Source organism: Trichechus manatus, unplaced genomic scaffold (genome assembly GCF_000243295.1).
Source record: "Trichechus manatus latirostris isolate Lorelei unplaced genomic scaffold, TriManLat1.0 scaffold00038, whole genome shotgun sequence".
NCBI lineage: Eukaryota > Metazoa > Chordata > Mammalia > Sirenia > Trichechidae > Trichechus > Trichechus manatus.
Genome location: NW_004443974.1, coordinates 9,253,612 through 9,277,305, shown reverse-complemented (window position 1 = coordinate 9,277,305; position 23,694 = coordinate 9,253,612). Strand labels below are relative to the sequence as shown.

Genomic DNA, 23,694 nt, shown 5'->3' with positions numbered 1-23,694 from the left:
CAGCAGATTTGCCCAATTCAGTATGTCGTTTGAGTTCTTGACTGCTGCTTCTATGAGCATTGATTGTGGATCCAAGTAAAATGAAATCCTTGACAACTTCAGGCTTTTCTCCATGTATCATGATGTTGCTTATTGGTCCGGTTGTGAGAATTTTTGTTTTCTTTATGTTGAGGTGTAATCCATACTGAAAGCTGTAGTCTTTGATCTTCATCAGTAAGTGCTTCAGGTCTTCTTCACTTTCAGCAAGCAAGGCTGTATCATCTGCATATTGCAGATTATTAATGAATCTTCAGTCATGATGCTGCATCCTTCTTCATATTGTCCAGTGTCTCAGATTATTTGCTCAGCATACAGATTGAATAAGTATGGTGAAAGGATATAAACCTGTGAACATTTGTCTGTACCTGACTGAGCAAGAGTTACTCTAGTGTATGTATGAGATGTGAAAAGGTTGAGCCACAAGATACGTACATTTTCAACTTTACTAGATAATGTCCAATTGTTTATCGTAGTAGTTGTAATAATTTAAACACCCCTACCAGCAGTGTATAAGAGTTTGGGTTATTCTACTTTTTTTTAAACTTTTAATTGTCAAACTTTTAATTTTTGTCAGTCTGGTGGGTATGAAATATTATCCTACTGTGATTTTAATTTGCATTTTTCATATTACTAATGAAGTTTATCATCTTTTCATATGCTTATTGGTCATTCATGCTCTTCTGAGAAGTGCTGGTTCAAATCTTTTGTCCATTTTTCTATTGAGTTTTCTTTTTCTCGTTGATTGTGGGAGTTCTTTATGTATATCCTGGATGCCATCCATTTGTCTTTGTCAGTTACATGGGTTGCAGATATCTTCTCCCAGTTTTTGGCTTGTCTTTATACTCTTTATGATGTCTTCTGATGACTATATGCTCTTAATACTAGTGTAGTTGAAATTTAAGTTTGTGCTTTTATCTTTTTAAAGAAATCCTTCCTTACCCAAGATCATAACCTTACTCTTCCATATTATATGAAAGTTTTATAGTTTTGCCTTTTATATAGTCTTTATTATGACTAAAATTCAATTTTGGTGTAAGAAAGGGATCTACATTTTTTGGGGGGGAGGGTACCATTTATTGAAAAATCTGTTTTTTTCTTGGTGATGGTGATGTTCTGTGCCATTGAGTCTATTCCAACTCATAGCCACGCTGTATAACAGAGTGGAACTGCCCCATAAGGTTTCCAAGGCTATAATCTTCATGGAAGCAAATTGCTACATCTTTCTCCCGCGGAGCAGCTGGTGGGTTTGAACCACCAACCTTTTGGTTAGCAGCTGAGTGCTTAACCATTGTGCCACCAGGGCTCCTTGTTCTTTCCTTACTGATCTGCAATTTCAGTTTTGTCACAATTCAAGTTTCCATATGTTCGTGGGACTACTCCTAGGCTTTCTAGTATGTGCCCCTTCGGTATTTGTACCAATACTATACACTGCCTTACTAGCTATACTGTTAGGATAAGTCCTGGTGTCTCCCTACGTAGTGCTTTTTTAGGAGTTTCTTGAATATTCTCGGCCCATTGCTCTTCCACAGAACAACTTGTCAGGTTCCTCAAAAAAACCTGTTGGGTTGTTCATTAGAATTGCATTGAAGCTGCAGATCCATTTGGAGAACATTGATTGCTTTATGATGTGAATTTCTTATCCAAGGATGTGGTCTATCTCTCCAGCTATTTTGGTGTTTGTTTTTATTTTTAATGTCTGTTAATAAGGTTCTCTAATTGTCTTCATAAAGATTTGTTATCTCTTCTCAAGTTTATTCCTAGGTGCTTTAATTTTTACACCAGTTGTAAATTGTGTCATTTTAAAAGTTATTTTTCCATGTGTTGCTGGCATATAGAAATGTTATTATTTTTATATATTGATTTTTTTGTATAACTTATTAACTCTAATAATGAATCTGTAGATTCTCTTGAGTTTGTTTCTTTAATAGCGGTCATATAATCTGTGAATAATGACAGTTTTGTTTCTTTCCAATTCTTATACCTTTTTTTTCTTTGCCTTATTCTGCTGGATGAGATGTCAGGTATAGCAGTGACCATAATTTCAAAAGACAAGCAATCTTGTCTTATTCTCAAACTTCAATGTTTTACCAACAATTGTTGTATTTTCTGTAGATTTTTATAAGGTTAAGGAAATCCCTTTGTATTTTTTTAAAACAATTTTATGAGGTATGATTTACATATAACAAAATGCACACTTTTCATATATGTAATATAATGAGCTTTGACAAATATGTACCCATGAAACCACTACTACCACAATCAAGATATAAAAAATTTCCCAAATGGTTCTCCTGTGCCCCTTCCAGTCAATCCCCACTTCCAACTCCTACCAACCACTAATCTTCTATCACTATAGATTAGATTTGTCTTTCTTAGAGTTTCCACCAGTTCATTAGTACATTTAAAAAGATTTTTATGAGTCCTTGACGGAGCAGGAGAAAAGTGTGGAGCAAAACTCAAATTCATATTAAAAAAAACAAGACTTACTGGTCTGACTGAGACTAGTGGAACCCCAGGAGACATGGCCCCCGGACTCTCTGTTAACCCAGAACTAAAATCAGTCCCGAAGCCAACTCTTCAGACAAAGATTAGACTGGACTATAAAACATAAAATAATACTCATGAAGAGTGTCCTTCTTGATTCAAGTAGATACACAGACTAAATGCGTGACTCCTGTCTGGAGGCAAGATGAGAAGGCAGAAGGAATAGAAGCCGGTTAAATGGACATGGGAAACACGGGGTGGAAAGGAGGAGTGTGCTGTCACGTTATAAGGTTTGCAACTAGGGTCACATAACAGTATGTGTATAAATTTTTGTATGAGAAATTAACTTGCGCTATAAACTTTCACCTAAAGCACAATTTAAAAAAAAAAAAAGATTTTAAAAATATTTTTTCGGCATTTTTTTGTTACTTTGAACAGGAGGGTCAGTCAGGGTACCTTGGTCTGGCATACTACTGAACATAGAACATCAGTTCCATTTTCGCTGTGTTGAGTTTGAGTTGTAATACATCCAAGTGGGCATAGCCAGCAGGCCCTGGATATGTTAAGTGTGGAATACACTGGAGAGGTTTGAAGTGTCTCAGATTTTAGAATCACTGTAATTGAAGCCAAGGATGTGAATAGAAGAAACTAGATAGAGGGAAGAGAGGAGGAGGCTTAGAATTACTCCTTAAGGAACTTCAGAATTTAAATACAAGGTAAAGGAGAAGGAGCCCAGCAAAGAAGAATTAGGGAGAGTGTTCAGAGTTAGTAATAAAAACAAACAAACAAACACGTTGCCCTCGAGTCGATTCCAACTCATAGTGACCCTATAGTTAGTTAGTTAGTAATAGATGAGTGCAAATTTGTGGCTTCTGACTTCAAATCTTATGTCTTTGCTAGCAGGTGAGTCTGTCGCTTAAATTGGGGAGAGCATTTGCCTCTTGCTGTACTAGGTCTGAGCTGGATCTCCGAAGGTTGCTGGGTTCTGATCCTGCATCTTTTATGTTCTTACAGGATGCAATTGAGAAGAGAATCTCGGAACATGATGGTCCCAGAGGATACAGCAAGGGAGGGAGAGAAGGTTTATAGTATAATGTGATCTCTACTTTCACCTATAGGTCACTGCTGAAGCTCAAGAGAAAGAAAAACTCATCACACATTTGCAGGAGAAGGTCGCATCCTTAGAGAAGAGACTGGAACAGAATTTATCAGGGGAAGAACATGTGCAAGAACTTCTAAAAGAGGTCATTTTACTTCTCTTTATACTGCCAGTGTTGAAAAGGCAGTGGTAATACTTAAGATTTCATAAAATCCTATAATTTTAGAGCTGGAGAGCCAGAATACAGCTTGGTATGGAGAGAGCTCTCTCCAACTTTGAATTGTCCTGCTTACATCAAAAATAGCCTCATGTCACCTCTGTGTACTGCTCACAGTTTTCTTTAGGGACGAGATAGCTTTGTTCAGAGATGCATATGAACAGATAGCATTCTGATCACCAATAAGCCACACCTAGTGATTTATGCCACGTGGGCTGTCTTGTCTTACCACAGTATTCCCCTTCTCTACCTTTTGTACTTCCTATTGGGCAGGGAGAATACTTACCAGTCGTCCTTTCTTTGGCTTGAGCAAGAATTGCCTTGGGCAGCAGACTCTCCTTGGCTGAGGGAAGCTGTTGAGCTGACTAGCCTTTTGGCCAGTGGTGTACATTAACTTATTTTCTCATCAGGTCTGAGCTAGTTTTCCTGCTTCTACTCCTCCTCTTTGTATCCCAATGAGTGGTATCACCATGACAAAGGTGACCCAGCTAAAACCTTGGGGTATTATCCTAGATTAAACACTCACTTTCTGTCTTCAGTTAGTTTCAGGTAAATATCTCCATCCCTCTGCCACTGCGGAGCCCTGGTGGCTCAGTGGTTAGGAGCTTGGCTGCTAACCAAAAGGTCAGCAGTTTGAATCCACCAGCTGCTCCTTGGAGACCCTGTGGGGCAGTTCTACTCTGTCTTGTGGAGTCGCTATGAGTCGGAATGGACTCAATGGCAGTGGATTTTTTTTTTTTTTTTAACAGCCTCTGCTGTACTTCAGGGCTTCCAGAACCTGTAGCCTAGTCTGTATTAACTGTTTCCAGACTGGCCTACCGGCAGCACTCTCTCTGCCTTCACCCTCTAGCACAGTCTTCCATACTCACTGCCAAAGTAAGCTTCCTGAACAGCATTTCTGACCATATCACTCCCTTAAACATCTTCCCCAGCTCCTCTACAGTCTACAGTGAGTATAATGTGGGCTCTAGGGTATAAACCTGATTTCTAGAATCAAACTCTTTTGGTTGGTATCTTGCCTCTTCTGCCTACTAGCTTGTGACTTAGAGCAAGTAACTTAATCTCTTTGTGTTTGTTTCCTCATCTGTAAAGTAGGGTTAATAATACTAAACTCATAAAATTGTTAGGATTAAATGAGTTACAATATGCGATGTGCTTAAAGGCCCCTGGTTGGTTCAAATGGTTTGCACTTGGCTGGTAACCAAAACGTTGGCAATTCGAACCCACTCGGCGGCACCATGGAAGAAACAGGCCTGGCTATCTGCTTCTGTAAAGATTACAGCCAAGAAGACCCTATAGAGCAATTCTGTTCTGTAACATAGTCACAGACAAAATCAATAATATGTGAAGTGCTTAGGATGGTGCTTGGAACATAGTAGGAAATCAATATATGTCAGCTATGAATATTATTGTTATGCCATTACCGTTTTATAACAGTGGTTCTCTTAAGTTTAGTGTGCATAAGAATTATTTGGAGAATTTGTTCAAAATATGTGTCTTTGGCCCTACCCCCAGAAAGTCCCATTTCAGTAAGCCTACAGAAAGGCCTTAAGTTTAACAATACCCAAAGTAAGTATAATGCCAGTGTTTGGAAGACCCCACTTTGAAAAATATTGACTATAGAATGAAGTCCAAACTCCTTTTTGCAGCATAGAGATCCTCCATGATTTGGCCTTTTGCCTAGCTTTCTAGTCTCAGTTCTTGACATAAACGTACCATCTCTTTGGCTCTTAAGGAGTTGTAGTTCCCAGAGGGCCCCAGGTTGTCTTACTTCTCCATTCTATTGGTTATGCTGCTCCCTCTGCGTGAGATGCTCCCCTACCCCTTAGCCACCTGGAAATTGTGAAGCCTCCCACTTCCCCTGAGGCAGTGAGTACCTCCCGCTCTGTGTTCCCTCTTTAGGGTGCTTTTTGCACTCTATCTTATACTTTCTTGGTCTTAGTTTTTTGTCCCAGCCTTAGGGCAAGGAACTGTGTCAAATTTATCTGTATATACCTTATGATATATGAATTCTGTCTGAATAATGTTATTTAAAAGAAAAAATGTGTCCCTTGTGCCTAGCAAAAGTCATAGTATGTTGTAAATATCAGTAAATACTTATTCATTGGAGAAATGACTATTTTCTTTTACTCTTCCTTCAACTTATAGAAGACAGTTGCTGAGCAGAATTTGGAGGATACCAGACAGCAGCTATTGGCAACCAGAAACATCCAGGCCACCACCATTGACATCCTGGAGACCCGGGTACTGACCTCATTCCCATTGTTTCCTGTGTTTGGGTGGCAGCCTGATTGGATGACATGGCTGCAATTGAGAATCTCCTTGGGTCAGAGTTTTTTCTTTTGGAGGGACTATTTTTTGGATCTTAGTGTTGAGTTAGTCATTTTCTTCATTCTTGCCACATTTCGTCATTGTTCCATACAGAGTTATTGGCTTGTAAATTTTATCTCCATTCCCTTCCCTCCTATAGGAAGCCATTCTAGTATACAGATCCTTTTATTGTTGAGATACCTTAAAATGGGTGATGCTGTTTTGTGTGCATGTGTTTTTAGTTTATGTAAATGATATAGCTATGTGTATGTCTTCTCTCTTACTTTCAACTGCTGCATCTTCTATCTGTATCCACTTCATTGTACTTACCCAGATTGCCAGATTATTTATCTGTACATCAGATTGTCTTTTTCCTACCACCACACTGCACTGAACATCCTTGTCTCTGCCGCCTTAAGGATGATAGAGAATGCGTACAACCTGATGTGACCAAGTAGTGCACAATTGTTCCCAGAATAGCTGACCTTAGCTATACCTCCTAGCATCCATGAGGGTTCCTGTATATGCAGCCGTGCCTTTTCCAGCATTGGTGTTTCCCAGCATTCAAATTTTTGCCAGTTTAATGAGAGTAAAGTGATGTTTCATTGTTCAGTTTGCACTGCTATAGTTATTAGTGGAAACTCTGGTGGCATAGTGGTTAAGAGCTACGGCTGCTAACCAAAAGATCAGCAGTTCGAATCCACCTGGCGCTCCTTGGAAACCCTGTTGGCAGTTCTACTGTGTCCTATAGGGTTGCTATGAGTTGGAATTGACTTCACGGCAATGAGTTTGGTTTTGGTTTATAGTTATTAATAGTAGTTCTGGTGACGAAGTGGTTAAACGCCTGGCTGCTAACCAGAAGGTTGGCAGTTCGAACCCACCATCCGCTCCGCAGGAGAAAGATTTGGCAGTCTTCTTCCCTAAAGATTTACAGCCTTGGAAACCCTGTAGGGCAGTTCTACTCTGTCTTACAGGGTTGCTATGAGTTGGAATGCACTCGATGCTAGTGGATTTTTTGGGTTTATTGTTATTAATGAGTTTGACCATCTCTTCATACGCTTGTTAGCCTTTTTGGTTTCTGCTGTTGGAATTGCCTATTCGTATCCTTTTGCTTATTTTTCTTTGGAGATTTCAGTCTTTTCTCAACTCGGTTTGTATGATTCATTATATATTCTAGTTCCTAATTCCTTGTCAGTTTCAGACCTGAACAGAAGTTCTTAATTTTGATGTAACCAGATTCGTCAGCTTTTTGTTGTATGGTTTGAATTTTCTTTTAAGAAATCCTTTTCTGCTCCTAAGTCACGGAGATATTCTTTTATTTTTTTTTCTATTAACTTTATAATTCTGTCCTTCCCATAGTAGCTTATTAATCCATTGACAGACCACCTTTGTGTGTGATGTTAGGTAGGGATCCAACTTTATTTTTCTCCATGAGTCTCAATACTGTCTACTAAACAGTCTTTTCCTTTCCACATTGATTTCTCACGCCAACTTTATGGAGGAGCCCTGGTAGCGCAGTGGTTAAGTGCTTGGCTGCTAACTGAAAGGTTGGCGGTTTGAACCCATCAGCTGCTCCATGAGAGAAAGACTTAGCAGTCTGCTTCCATAAAGATTTACAGCCTTGGAAACCCCATGGAGCAGTTTTCATATGCACAGGGGTTTGTCTGCATTTTCTAATATATTCCATTAGTCTGTTTGTCTTATCTTGTGCCAGCACCACAAAGCTTTTATTATTATACCTTTGTCGGTACTATATCTCAGTATCTGATAGGACAGTGTCTCCTTCTCTTTGATGGTTGACTTAACTATTTGTGTACCTTTGTTGTTTCACTTAAATTTTGAAGTTTTTTGATTTCCTAAAAAATCTAACCTGAATTTTTATTGAAATTGCATTATTCATTGGAGACCGATTAGGGAGAATTGTTACTTTACAGTATTAATTAATTAATTAATTATTAATTATTAATTAATTAATTCCTTCCAGGAACATAAATTCCATTTATTCAGATTATTTTGTGTCCTTTATTAGAATTTTACATTTTTTTCCCCATAGAGGTGTTATTTTCTTGGTTAAATTAACTTCTAGAAACTTTAGAGATTGTGTTGATATTGTGATGGTGTCTTATTTTCAATTATATTTCTTAATTGATCACTTCTAGTAGAGAAATGCTGTATTTTATTTATTTATTCATTCAGTCAGTACCTATCTTAGATATTGCCACCACTACCACTATTTGCTGTGGAGTTGATTCCGACTCATGGCGACTGTGTGTGTCAGAGGAGAACCATGCTTCTTAGGATTTTCAGTGACTGCTTTGTCAGAATTAGATTGCCAGGCTTTTTTTCCAGGGTACCTCTGGGTTAACTCAAACTGCCAACCTTCTGGTTAGCAGCCAAGCCCATTAACTGTTTGCATTAGATATTGCAGCCCTGCTGTGTTCTCTTATTCTAATATTGCATTTTTTTTTTTTTTGTTTTTCCTAGGCAGATAATCCTATTATGCGTAAACAATGACAGCTTTATCTTTTCCCTTCAATCCTTGCACCTCTTATTTCTTTTTCTGTCCTTAAAGCATTGGCAAGGACCTCCAGTACTGTATTAAACAGGAGCAGTGATAGTGGACATCCTTGTTTTGTTCCTAATCTTAAAGAGAATAACCTGAAGTTTCTTCATTTGGTATGAAGTTTGCAATAAGTTTTGGTATTTAATCTTTACAGAGTTAAGGCAGTTCCCTTCCAGTTTGCTAAGAATTTTTTTTTAATTGTGCTTTAGATGAAAGTTTACAGTGCAAATTAGTTTCTCATTCAAAAATTTTTATACACAAATTGGTTTTGTGGTATTGGTTGCCGTCCCCTCAGTGTGTCAGCACTCCCCCCCTTTGCCACTTCAGGTTCCCCGTGTCCATTTATCCAGTTTTCCTGTCTCTTCCTGTCGTCTTGTCTTTGCTTTTGTGTTTGTTTTTTTAAATCATAATCTGTGGAACTCTATTAAATGCTTTAACTGCATTTGTTGAAAAAAAACAGAATTTTTATCCTTTAGTCTACTAATGTAGTGAATTACATTAATAGATTTTCTGATGTTGAACCATCATTGCATTACACTTCTGGGATAACCACTATTTGATACATTATTTTTGTAGTAAACTTCTGGATTTGGTTAGCTAATATTATTTAGAATTTTTACATCTGTTTATAAATTAAGTAGGTTTATATGGTTTTAGAATCATGCTACACTAGCCTTGCATAAAGAGCTGAGCAGCTTTTGGTCTTTCTGTGTTCTGAAACAATTTAGGTTAAAATACAATTTATGCAAAATTACTATCTTACGTAAATTTGGTAGAATTCAACTGTAAAACCATCTGGACAATTTTTTTAGGGAAAGAAGTAGATTACAATTTCAATCTTTATTCCTAGTAAACTATTCAGGTTCTCTATTTCTTCTGGAACGATTTTGACATTTTTTTCTTCTTAAAAAAATTCATCCATTTCATCCTGATTTACTAATTTATTAGCATATAATACTCTTAAAGTGTGTGAGCATGTATTATTATATTTGCATGTAATAATATATGTAATACTGCTTTCTCCTAATTGCTGCTGTGTTTCCTTGTTTCTGTATTTTGTTAATTTGCATATTCATTCCTTTTTTTCCTGATCAGTGGTGCCAGAGATCTATCTCAGGAGACAGCAAAGCCCAACCCTCAGGCTAAGTGTTTCAGAAGCCATGCCCATTTATTTACATACTGTCTATGACTGCTTTCTTGCTACAGTGGCACAGTTAAGTAGTTGTGGTGGAGACCGTATGGCCTACAAAGCCTAAAATATTTATCCAATCTTTTACATAAAAAGTATACTGACCCCTGCTCTAACTTATTAATCCTTTGAAAGAACTAGCTTTTGATATTGTTATCTGCTCAAATTTTTATTCTCTTTTTTGTTTATTTCTGCCCTATTATTATTTTTTCCTTCCTATTTCTTTGTTTTTCTGATTTCTTGAGTTGAATGCTTAGCTTATTTTTTTAATCCTTCTTGTTTCCTGATAAATATATTTAAAGGTTTGTTTTTTCGCTAAATACTGTTTTATATGTATCCCATAAATTTTGACATCTAGCATTTTCATTATAATTCAGTTGTAACTATTTCTGAGTATCCTATATGATTTATTTTTAACTCAAAGATTATTTTTAACTAAGTTATTTGATTTCCAAACGGGCTATTTTGGGCTTCTTTTTACTAAAAATTTCATATACAAAAGTAAGGAGAATAATATAAACAGTCATGGGCCTGTAGCTATTTTATTAATTCCTAACTTTATTACTTTAAATTTAGAGAACATAGTTTGTATGGCATCAGTTCTTTGTGTCCTTTATGAGCTAATACATGGTCTACTTTTATAAATTTTCTTTATGCACACAAAAAGAAAGTGTATTTGTGTATGTGTGTAAAATAGCTTGATCTCATTAACCAAGTTTTCAGGTCTTCAGTATTTGTGTTTTGTCAGTTTGAACCATCCATTTGAGAGGTGTATATGTTAAATCGCCAACTCTATTTGTTGCTTTATCTATTTCTTAATGAAGCTTTGTCGTTTGTTGCTTGATAGATAGTGAACCAGCAATAAGCATCCTTTGGTACAATGAATTTGGATATACCTCAGTAATTTCCTGTCTTCTCTCCAGTCCCTATTCTCAAGTGATGAAAAGGTCTTTCCTTCTGCACAGCAAGGAGACATGAAGGAGAAGGCAAGACTGGGTAGGGAATCCCCAGGCAACCCCACTTCAGGAAGCAGGAGGTAGAGGGTGGGTCCCTGCAACCCTTGATTCCTGGTGCCAGGCACAGCCTGGTCTCTTTATATTGGGCTGAGAAAATGGAAGCCAGCTAACTGGGACACAAGGCAGTAAATCCAGTGGTCCTGCAAGTCCCAACCAGCCACAGCACGCAGGATATGATATGTGAACTATACAGATATCTTCATCTGTTGCCAAATCTCACCTGGGGCCTGGATGGATTTGGATGGCACAACAGGATTCCCAGGACTCCCACCAAAGAGCTACACAAGCTTGCCGTGGTTGTGCCATTAAGCTTGTGATAGTGCAGGCCCGTGTTTTCTGTGACTTGAGATGTTTGGACCTTTCATCTCACATTATAGTGCAGTTTTATTTTGGGGACTGCCTTTTTAAGTGTATGTTTGCTCATAATGTCTATAATCTTCTTGTTCCTTTCCCAATATATAATGTTCTTTGTCTCTTGTGGTATATCTTTCAGTTTTTAGTTATGTAGTATTTCTTTTTCCATTCTGTCATATTCAGCCTTTTGATGTTATTTGTTTCCTTAAATATGTTCTGGTTAGCGTGTTGTTGGATCTTGGTTTTTTTTAAGCCAATCTGAGAATCTTTGTCATATACATTTACATTGTAATTTATTGTAATTACTATTTTATTAGGACTGTTTCTGCCATTTTATTTCACATTTTCTATTTACTATAGTATTTGTTGCCTTTTCTCCCTCCTTTCCATTTCACTGGGTAAAGTTTTCCTCTAGTTTAAAAATTATGCATTTTGCTTTGTTTTTTATAGCGTTTGCCTTTAACCTAGGACATATATATACTCATGTCTGTTTACCACTATGGAGTTCTTAAATTTTTCAGATCTCTGATTTCTCTCCCCTGACATTTCTCCTCTCCCCCTAGGATTCAGTTATGAGATGTAACATACGTAGTACTTCTTTTTAAAATATATTTATTTCCTCCTTTTATTTTTTTTTTAGAGTAATTTTTATCAAGGTACTTGATCAGCCTTCCCATATTGTTAGCATCTTCTGAATTTGTTTTTCTTGTGACTTGAATACTTACTCAGAAGTGTTTTTAGTGTGTCACTTTGTGTGGCATACCTTCTACAATCTTGTGTGCCTAAGGAAAGACTGGGTATAAAATTTTATGTTCTTTTTTTGTTCTAAATTTTCTTTAGTAGTGTATTGTTTCATTGTCTTCTTTGCAGTTAGTATTGCTTTGATAACATCACGTGGTTCTTGTCTTTTGTTTTATTTATGTGTTGGATTACATTGATCGTTTTTCTAATCTTGAACCATCCCTGCATAGCTGGTGTGAATCCCACTTGATCATGGTGAATTATTTTTTTGAGACATTGTTGAATTCTAATGGCTAGAATTTTATTGAGGTTTTTGCGTCTCTGTTCGTGAGGGATATTGGTCTGTCATTTTCTTTTTTTGTGGTGTCTTTACCTGGTTTTGGTATCAGGGTTATGTTGGCTTCGTAGAATGAGTTTGGGAATATTGCATCTTTTTCTATGCTGTGAAATACCTTTAGTAATAGTGGCACTAACTCTTCTCTGAAAGTTTGGTAGAATTCTCCAGTGAAACCATCCGGGCCAGGGCTTTTTTTTGTTGGCAGTTTTTTAATTACCTTTTCAATATCTTCTTTTGTAATAGGTTTATTTAATTGTTCTCCCTCTGTGTTAGTTTAGGTAGGTAGTGTGTTTCTAGAAATTTGTCCTTTTCCTCTAGGTTTTCAAATTTGTTAGCGTACAATTTTTCATAGTATTCTGTTATGATTCTTTTCATTTCATTTGGGTCTGTTGTGATATCACCCGTCTCATTTCTTATACAGGTTATCTGCTTCCTCTCCTGTTTTTCTTTTGTCAGTTTGGCCAGTGGTTTATAAATTTTGTTGATCTTTTCAAAGAACCAGCTTTTGGTCTTGTTAACTCTTACAATTGTTTTTCTAGTTTCTATTTCATTTAATTCTGTTCTCATTTTTATCATTCACTTTCTTCTGATGCCCGAGGGTGTCTTTTGCTTTTCTTTATTTCTTCAAGTTGTAGGGTTAATGTTTTGATTTTGGCCCTTTCTTCTTTTAGGATGTTTGCATTTATTGCTATAAATTGACCTCTGAGCACTGCTTTTGCTGTGTTCCAAAGGTTCTGATAGGATGTATTTTCATTCTCGTTTGATTCTGTGAATTTTTTTATACTGTCCTTAATTTCTTCTCTAACCCAGTAGTTTTTGAGTAGGGTGTTTGTTCAGTTTCCATGTGTTTGATTTTTTTCCTTGCTTTTTCTGTTACTGATTTCCACTTTTTTGGCTTTATGGTTAGAAAAGATGCTTTGTAATATTTCGATGCTTTGGATTCTGTTAAGGCTTGCTTTATGGCCTAATATGTGGTCTATTCTGGAGAATGTTCCATGTGCGTTGGAAAAGAAAGTATACTTGGCTGCTGTTGGGTGGAGTGTTCTGTATATATCTATGAGATCAAGTTGGTTGATGGTGGCATTTAGATCTTCCGTGTCTTTATTGAGCTTCTTTCTGGATGTTCTGTCCTTCACCGAAAGTGTGTGTTGAAGTCTCCTACTATTATTGTGGAGCTGTCTCTCTCTCTTTTCAATGCTGTTAGAGTTTGTTTTATGTATTTTGGAGCCCTGTCATTGGGTGCATAAATATTTATTATGATTGTGTCCTCCTGCTGTATTGACCCTTTAATCATTATATATTGTCCTTCCTTATCCTTTGTGGTGGATTTTACTTTAAAGTATTTTGTCAGAGATTAATACTGCCACTCCTGCTCTTTTTGATTGTTGTTTGCTTGATATATATTTATCCATCCTTTGAGTGTTTGTTTGTTTGTGTCTTTAAGTCTAAGGTGTGTCTCTTGTGGGCAGCATATAGATGGATTGTGTTTTTTTAATCCATTCTGCCACTCTCTGTCTCTTTATTGGTGCATTTAGTCCATTTACATTCAGCGTAATTATTGATAAGTATGCGTTTAGTGCTGTCGCTTTGATGTCTTTTTTTGTGTGTGTTGACAGTTTCTTTGTTCCACTTAATTTTCTGTGCTGAGTTATTTTTCTTTATGTATTTTCTTTTCATCTTTTTCATTGTTGTTGATTTTGTATTTTTTTTGTTTTTTATTTTGATGTGTAGGATTGTTAGTTTCCTTTGTGGTTACCTTAATATTTACCCCTGTTTTTCTAAGTTTAAACCAGTATCACCTTGACTTCCTCTCCATATGAAAAATCTGTGTCTACATTTTTTAAGTCCCTCTTTTTTGTTTTAATATTGTCATCTTTTACATATTGACATCTGTTTTCCTATTTTCAGTGTTTTAGCTTTGATTTACTTTTGTGACTTCCCTTTCTGGGTTGATATCTGGTTGCTGTGTCCTGTGTTCTTGTCTTGGGTTGTTATCTGATGTTACTGATTTTCTAACTGGAGGACTCCCTTCAGTATTTCTTGTAATTTTTGTTTGGTTTTTGCAAATTCCCTAAACTTCTGTTTATCTGGAAATGCCCTAATTTCGCCATCATATTTGAGAAACAGTTTTGCTGGATATATAATTCTTGGCTGGCAGTTTTTTTCCTTCAAGGCTTTATATATGTCATCCCATTGCCTTCTTGCCTGCGTGGTTTCTGCTGAGTAGTCCAAGCTTATTCTTATTGACTCTCCTTTGTAGATGACTTTTCGTTTCTCCCTAGCCATTCTTAAAATTCTCTCTTGATCTTTGGTTTTGGCAAGTTTGATTATAATATGTCTTGGTGACTTTCTTTTGGGATCTACCTTATGTGGGGTTTGATGAGCATCTTGGATAGATATCTTGTCATCTTTCACGATATCAGGGAAGTTTTCTGCCAACAAATCTTCAACGATTCTCCCTGTATTTTCTGTTATCCTCCCTTGTTCTGGTACTCTTGATAGAGTACCTACATAATTCTTAGGGTTTCTTCATTTTTGTATATTCTTTTATCTGATTTTTCCTCCAATAAGTTGGTGTCAAGTGCTTTATCTTCAGTCTCACTAATTCTGACTTCCATTGCCTCAGTTCTGCTGCTGTGGCTTTCTGTTAAGTTGTCTAATTCTGAAATTTATTGTTAATCTTCTGGATTTCTGTTTGCTGTCTCTATGGATTCCTGTAGCCTGTTAAATTTGTCATTGTGCTGTCTGTAATCTTCTTAAGTTCCTCTGTTGCTTTGTCTGTGTGTTCCTTGGCTTGTTCTGTGTTTTGAATGATCTCCTTCCTGATCTCTTGAAGAGTTCTGTATATTAATCTTTTTGTATTCTACCTCTGGCAATTCCAAAAAATTCTCTTCGTCCAGAAGATTTCTTGATTCTTTGTTTCGGGAGCTTGCTGAAGCCATCATGATCTGCCTCTTTATGTGATTTGATATTGACTCTTGTCGTCAATAAGTTATTTATTTTATGTTTACTTACCATGTCCTAGCTTCTTGTTTTGTTTTGTTTTGATATGCCCGAATAGGCTGCTCATGCGAGCTAGTTTGATTATTGGCACCTTTGAAGCTCTAACATCCTGTCACCAGGTGGTTAAATCTGTTACTAAGTATGTGAGCCCAGGAATCTGTTTATTTTTCTTGTATGGATTCAGCTCAGGTGTCCAGATAGTCAGTCACCAAGTGTGTGGTACAGGCTCTCACCTACAGTTCTAGACATGCAGGGGTGACTGAAGTAGGCACAGGTATCTAGCTGTAGTAGGGGGTCACGCGCTGAGCAAGGCAGGGGGCTGACGGCTGTCCCTGAGTGTCTGGGAGGAAAGCATGTCCTGTTCCCTAGAGTGCGTAGGTGGTTGGGTTTTGCAGCTGGACTATGGGCACCCAGTGCTGTTGGCTGTAAGTACTGTGAGGCACCACTTATTCTTGGACCCTTGTCACAGGTGGGTAGGTGGCATGAGTGGAGCCACCAGTCCTCAGGCCCCTGATGTGGTTAGGTGAGGTCCCTGCTCAATGGGCAGAGTGGTACCAGATGTCACGAACCTGCCACTCCACTTTATAGCTGATATGGTGAAGTTAGGCTTCAGGTATATACCCTGTTGTACTGTTGCTAATGAGGGCCTACGCTGTTGAAATGGGCCCACACAGGTTTATGCAGGGATGAAAGGCATTCAAAGCCTGTGGGCTCCTTATGCCTGTGCTTAGGCAGAGGAGCTGTGCCTGCCCTGAGTTCCCGGCTTAGGGGAGCTGGCAGATTATTTTTACCTGTTTGTTAATTTGTTCTGTCTCCAAGGCTGGGAGAATGGCTCAGGGCACCTGGTGGGTCCTAGGTCCAGCCCAGGGGAAGCGGCATTCGCTGAAGCCAGCCTGGGATCTAGTGCAGAGCAGGGAGGGAGCAGGTAAATTGGAGAGAGGTTCTTCCCAAACGGGGTGTTTTTTGATCTGCGTGGTAGGTTAAACGCATGTACTTATCTTTTGCCAATTGAGTGCCACTTTTCACTGGCCCTGGAGGCCTGAGTAGACTCTCTGCCGCTTGGTCTGTCCTGATGTGGAATACGTGTCCTGTATGCCACTGCCCACCTCACCATGCACACCAGCCATTTGGGCCCACAGGGCACCAGCTCCCTCCAGGTCAGGTCTGGCAACTCCTCACTGTTTCTGAACCGCCTCTCCCTCCCCCTGCACTCAGTCCTATTCCTCAACTTTGCCTTTAATGTTCAGAGCTCCTAGATTGTCATATGTAATCGATTCACTTGTTTTTTTCGGGTCTTTGTTGTAAGAGGGACCACCAGAAACATCTGACTACTCCGCCATCTTGGCCTAGCCCCCCAGTACTTAAACATTTTTAATACCTAATGTTTCCACTTTTTTTTTTCTTGTTTTGTATTTCTAAGATTTTCCCTTATCTCTTAAAAATATTTATTGTGCTTACTTATTTAAATTTTTTCCCGTTTCAGTAATTCTATTTATGATGGTATGTGTTGTTCCATATCTTATCTTTTCTGTACTCCTCTGATTAGCCTCTGAGCTCATGTTCCCTGAGTGTATGAGTACTCTGTCTGGTAGTACAAACTGGGAAAGAGCTAACAACCAGACCCTAATCTTTATCAGTTTAGGTGAGTTTCAAAAGAAGGGAGAGGTGAGTGCTGGCTAGAGTCCTGGGCACCAAAGAAGCTCTTGAGATCATTCCCATTTGCTGCCACTGCACTAGCCAACTTCTTTGATCAGAATTTCATCTTTAAAGAGCATTCGGAGCACTGGGAGGAAGTGGTTTCCCACATTGTATTCCACCAAACCTGATGTTTGGGAGGGGAGGATGTCACCCTGTAGATACTGCACACTGGTGGCTTAGGATTGCTGTGGTGAAGGGACAGAAATGACTGTCCCAGGACAAGCTGGGGAGAAACAAGAGCCGAGATCAAAGCTTTCCTTCAACCCACCCTCTTGCTGCTGCCTCTGGCTGCCCTCCACTAGAGCCTATAGCTGTCTTTCTCTCACTTACACACTGGTTTTTCATGGGCTTTCTTTGTCGTTACATTTTTTGAATTCATGTTTCCATTTTACTTCTGTTACTATTTCAGGGTTGATTTTGTGGGAGGGAGCCAGCAGCTCAGGCTACTTTGTCAACTTGGCAGGAACCAGCAGCTCTCTTAACAGAATTTTATCAGGGGTGTATCTCCCTAAAGGATTTTTCTGAATCTTTCATATATATATATATATACACACATACACATGTATCTTTATTGAGATATAATTTACATGTCATACAATTCACCCATTTAAAGTATACAATTTAATGGCTTTTAGTATAATCAAAAGTTGTGCAACAATCACCACAATCAATTTTTGAACGTTTTCACACCCCAAAAAGAAACCTTGTACCGATTAGCATTAATTCCCCTTTTACCCCCAACCCCTGTCCCCAGCCCTAGAAAACCAGTAATCTACATTCTGTGTCTATGGATGTACCTATTCTGGATATTTCATATAGATGAAATCATATAGTATGTGGTCTTTTGTGACCAGCTTCTTTCAGTTAGCATAGTGTTCTAGTGTTTTCAAGGTTCATCCAAAGTCGTAGCATGTAACAGTACCCTCATTCATTTTTATGGCTGTATAATATTCCATTGTATGGATATAAAAAAAAACAAAAACGAAAAACGAAACCCGTTGCCGTCAAGTCGATTCTGACTCATAGTGACCCTATAGGATAGAATGGAACTGCCCCATAGGGTTTCCAAGGAGCACCTGGTGGATTTGAACAGGTGACCTTTTGGTTAGCAGCTGAACTCTTAACCACTCTGCCACCATACCACATTTTATTTATCCATTCATCACTTGATGGACATTTGGATTGTTGTCACTTTTTGTTTATTATTTATAATGCCACTCTGAACATTCGTGTGCAAGGTTTTTGTGTGGATGTGTATTTTCATTTCTTTTAGGTATATACCCAGCAGTAGAATTGCTGGGTCATATGGTAACTCTGTGTTTAACCTTTTGAGAATTTGCATCTTTCTTAAGCGGTACGTTTAAATTGGAAATTTGGTGGATATTTTTCTAAACCCAGTAGTTTAAACAGGCTAGATTTTAGTCCTGGCTGTACCACTAATAAAATTTATGGTCATAGATAAGTAACATTACTGTTCTCTACGGAGATAGCATTGTTCTCGTAAAGTTGTTTTTGTTAAATTGTACATGTGAATGAATGTATGTGAGGAACCATGAAACTTAAAAATCTCCTTCTCTCATTGGATACCTACCTCTTCTTCACCAAGCTACAACTTTCCCTGTGCTCATGTTTAGGCAGTAAAGATCCCCAAGTCAAATCTTATTCAGTAAGCAAGAGGCCTTTATAAGAGAAATTGGCAAAGATAGTTTGAGTGAGAGGAATATGCCATCTTGGAGAGCCAAGTCTAGTCAGTACTAGACACTGACTTCCTTGAGGACAGGGCTGTCTCTGTCCTGTTCACTGCTCTAGCTTCATGTCCTAGTGTAGTATCAGGTTCATCGTCAGACTTGCTCAATATGTGTAGAATGAGTAAAACCTAAGTTTGTATCATAAGCCATAATGATGGATATTCTGTTTGACCTAGTAGTCCCACTTTCAGGAATCTGTCCTGAGGAAATGATTCAAACCAGGTCAAAAGATTTTGCATGAAGTGAGTTGAAGATAGTGGTGATGGAATAATTTGGAAAATGATAGTGAGAATAGCAGCACAACTGGAAGAATGTAATCAGTGCCACTGAATTGTACATGTAGAAACTTTTGAAATGGTGTAACTTTGGCTGTGTATATTTTCACCAAAAAAAAGGTCCTCCAAGGTCAAGAAGGGAGAGTGTTGACATGTCGTGGGGTTGTTAACCAGTGTCATAAAACAATATGTGTACTGTTTAATGAGAAACTATTTGTTCTGTAAACCTTCATCTAAAGTACAATAAACATAAAAATAAAAAAAGATTTTGCATGAAGATATTAACGGCTGCATAAAAATTATAGTTGGGAAAAAAATAGAAAACAACCTAAGTGCCAGCACAGTAGGCAGGTGGTTCAGAAAATTATGTAGAAATAATAGAATTATAGAAGAAATAATCTACAGGCCACCCCCCCGCCCCAGAAAAAAAACAGATCTAAAGACTACATAGACGCATAGAAGAAAACTTAAGAATGGGAAAAAATACTAAATTTTATATAGTTTCACTTAAAGTATATACAGACTTGTAAAAAAAATCATAAAAAGAGATACATTAGAATGCTAGTATTGTATAATAGTAGACTTAGGAGTATCTTCGAATTTTAATTTTTTCTGTAATGTTTATGATTTAAATTGATTTGATTTTTTAAGTCATTTGTTTCTACTCTTCAGCTTGTTTTGAACAGAAAGAATGCCTCTGTTTCCCCTTCAGGTGAAAGAACTAGAGCAGACCCTGCAGGCTTCTGAGGAGAAGTTGAAGCACAGCAGTGAAGTCGTGGCTTCTCAGGAGGCTCAGATTCAGGCGCTTGTAAGTGCTTCTCGTAGCTGCTGTGTTGTAAGGGGAGGATGTGGAGGAGAGATAACTCAGGATGATTGGTCAGTCCTCTCGTATTTTCAACAGCTCCCTTCACAAGTAGGGCTTCCTGCTACTCTGGTGTCACCCTGCAGATACTGCACACTGGTGGCTTAGGATTGCTGTGGTGAAGGGACAGAAATGACTGTCCCAGGACAAGCTGGGGAGAAACAAGAGCCGAGATCAAAGCTTTCCTTCAACCCACCCTCTTGCTGCTGCCTCTGGCTGCCCTCCACTAGAGCCTATAGCTGTCTGTCTCTAACTTACACATTGGTTTTTCATGGGCTTTCTTTGTCATTACATTTTTTGAATTCATGTTTCCATTTTACTTGTTACTGTTTCAGGGTTGATTTTGTGGGAGGGAGCCAGCAGCTCAGGCTAATTTGTCAACTTAGCAGGAACCAGCAGCTCTCTTAACAGAATTTTATCAGGGGTGTATCTCCCTAAAGGATTTTTCTGAATCTTTCATATATATATATATATACACACATACACATGTATCTTTATTGAGATATAATTTACATGTCATACAATTCACCCATTTAAAGTATACAATTTAATGGCTTTTAGTATAATCAAAAGTTGTGCAACAATCACCACAATCAATTTTTGAGCGTTTTCACACCCCAAAAAGAAACCTTGTACCCATTAGCATTAATTCCCCTTTTACCCTCAACCCCTGCCCCCAGCCCTAGAAAACCAGTAATCTACGTTCTGTGTCTATGGATTTACCTATTCTGGATATTTCATACAAATGGAATCATATAATATGTGGTCTTTTGTGACCAGCTTCTTTCAGTTAGCATAGTGTTCTAGTGTTTTCAAGGTTCATCCAATGTCGTAGCATGTAACAGTACCCTCATTCATTTTTATGGCTGAATAATATTCCATTGTATGGATATAAACCAAAAAAAAAAAAAAAAAACCTGTTGCTGTTAAGTCGATTCTGACTCGTAGTGACCCTATAGGATAGAGTAGAACTGCCCCGTAGGGTTTCCAAGGAGCTTGATGCTTTTTCCCTTTATACCGTTGTAGATGTCCCACACTCACTCCCAGCTTCTGAAATGGTATCTGGACCTGACCTTAGAATCAGTTGTTGTGCTGCATGGGAGCAGGTGGGAAGCAGCAGGCAGAGGAACTCCTGCCCTGCTGGAAGGTCCGAGTTACCCAGAGAGGTGGAGTAGCTGGCTAACTCCCACCTGACACGTGGCCTTAGGTCCCAGTCCAGTTCTGGCGCTGTTAGAGGTGGTAGATCCATGAGGAGTCAAACCCCTGCTTGCAACCAAGGGCATGGGGAATAGTCCAGGCTCTGGGGAGAGGATGTCAAGGGCTTGGCCAGTCATCACAGCCCAGGTGGGGATGTTAAGTTAGAAACTGGAGAAATAAAAACAGCTAACATGTATTGCATGGTTGCCATGTCCCAGGCACTGTGCTAAGTGCTTTGCACATGTTTTCATTTAATCTTTGCAGCTGATGTAAGAGGTGTGTACTATTATCCTCATTCTTTAGAAGAAGTAGGTTCAGAAGAATTGGGTCCCTAGCCTGTGGTCTCAAAGCCAGTGAATGTCTAAACCCACATCTTTCTGTATCAAAGCCCTTGTTCTTAACCACTGTTTTATACGCCTCTCCAAGGAGAAGCTTCACCCATAGAGGGCAACACTGAATGGAGTGAGGGAGGGCTATGTCTTAGGACAGGATGGTACCCAGGACTATCCCTAGATACCCTGAGGATGGAGGGCATGACACCAAGAGTAATCACAGACTCCACCTCCTGGCCAGGCCAGGTTCCAGAGCAACAGGCAGAGCCTGCAGGTAGGGAGAAAGGTTGCTTCAGTTGGACATTTATCCATCTTGGGGTCACCTAGGACCAGAAGATGGCCCCCCTCTGAAAACCATTGTCTGCATGAATAATTGTCCCCTGGTATCCCTGCAGTCCAGTGCAAACGAGGAAAGCAGATGCGCACAGCAGCAGGCCATCACTGTGCAGCAGCAGTGCAAGGAGCGCGTCCACGCAGTGGAGGCCCAGATTGCTGCCCTGGAGAAAGCGCAGGCAGCTGACAAGACAGCCACAAAGCACAAGATGGTGAGTAAGGTACAAGGATGAGGCTGAGCACAGAAGCACCTGGTTCAGTCAGAGCTAGGTGTGTGTCTTAGTTATCTAGTGCTGCTACAACAGAAGTATCACAAATGGATGGTTTCAGCAGACAGAAATTTATTCTCTCACAGTTTAGGAGGCTAGAAATTCAAATTCAGGGTGCCAGCTCAAGGGGAAGGCTTTCTCTCTTTGTCAGCTCTGGGGGAAGATCCTTGTCATAAATATTCCCCTGGTCTAGAAGTTGTACAGCATAGGGACCCTGGGTCCAAAGGATGCACACTCCTGGTTCTTCTTGCTTGTTGGTATGAGGTCCCCCAGTCTCTCTGCTCGCTTCTCTCTTTTATATCTCAAAAGAGATTGACTCAAGATATACTCTAATCTTGTAGATTGAGTCCTACCTTATTAACATAACTGCCTCTAATCCTACCTCATTAACATCACAGAGGTATGATTTACAACACATAGGAAAGTCACATCAGATGACAAAATGGTGGACAGTCACACAATACTGGGAATCATGGCCTAGCTAAGTTGACACACATTTTTGGGGGACACAGTCTATAACAGTCTGCCATGTAGTTTGACAGGAAAAGCAGCTCCTTCTCTGAACTAGGGAATGACTTTATAGAGCAGTTTTTATCTTTCCAACAAGACACCTACTCATGAGACCAAATATAAAAAAAGACTCCTGATATAACAGATGGGTTTTCTTTTTCCTTGGGCCCTACAGGGACTTCCTGGTGATTTCTGACCATCCCACTCAGCTTCTTCCTGTCTAAAATTTGTTTTTCCTCCCTAATGGCCTCTCCTTTCCCATGGTCCCCTCACACTCTTCCACAGTCCTGAGAATTATGTGCCTCTTTCTCCTGATGAGTTTTTCAGGTGGTTCTGTCTTTCTCACCCCCACTCCATTCTCATCTCCTACCCCTGCCATGACAAAAAAATGAAAGGTGTTTCAAAAGTAGAATGTCAAAGAGATAGGACTGTGCCCAGGGGATATGTGGTATTTAAGACCTTTTATTTATATATGTGTATATTCTTCTGAATTTGCAGAGAGAGCTGGAGCAAGAAAATACAGCCCTTAAAGAAAGTAGGAATGAATGTGAACGTTCCTTACAACATCACCAGCTTGAACTAAAGAAGCTAAAGGTATTTGTCTAATTGAAGTAGTTTCACAAAAGTGTTCATATCTTTCATTCACCACGTGTATTTGGAGTGGCCCTAGCATTTGTTCAATAGTTCTCCTAGGCATTTGCTAGAAATTGTCACATGATTAATCCTCTCAGTGGCTCAGAACAGTAGTAAGAATTCTGTCCATTTTGTAATTAATGTCATTGAGATTCTGAGTATATATAATTTGTCCAGGTTCACATAGCTAGTTAGAAGTGAAACTGGTCTGTCTGACTTCCAAGTCCAAGCTCTCTCCATTCCACAAGAGAGGCCCAACCCTTCCTCTCTGTCATCAACAACAGCTGCCTTAAAGTGATGCTGTCAGAGTACCACTCTTGGTGATTTTTCCAAGACTAGTAAAGCAAGGCCTTAGAAGGTCATGAGAACCTTTGTTTGTTTGTTTGTTTGTATCAGGGACCAGGTACAGAAATGAAGTAACAACCTGTTACTTAATTTGTTACCCTTACTCTTCTGAGAACTTGGAGTTTTAATCAAGTGCTGCC

At 38.8% G+C, this 23,694-nt stretch overlaps 1 protein-coding gene across 9 annotated transcripts in view; it reads left to right on the top strand.

The window, feature by feature from the left end:
- GOLGA1 (golgin A1) overlaps positions 1-23,694 on the top strand; it is a 57,063-nt gene that overhangs the window by 15,662 nt on the left and 17,707 nt on the right. For all 9 annotated transcript variants that reach the window (XM_023730726.1, XM_023730724.1, XM_023730727.1 and 6 more), the window contains 5 exons: positions 3,642-3,767; positions 5,988-6,083; positions 19,786-19,881; positions 21,860-22,009; positions 23,075-23,170. In XM_023730726.1, coding sequence (XP_023586494.1) covers positions 3,642-3,767; positions 5,988-6,083; positions 19,786-19,881; positions 21,860-22,009; positions 23,075-23,170 — 564 coding nt within the window. The remainder of the gene's footprint in view (positions 1-3,641; positions 3,768-5,987; positions 6,084-19,785; positions 19,882-21,859; positions 22,010-23,074; positions 23,171-23,694) is intronic.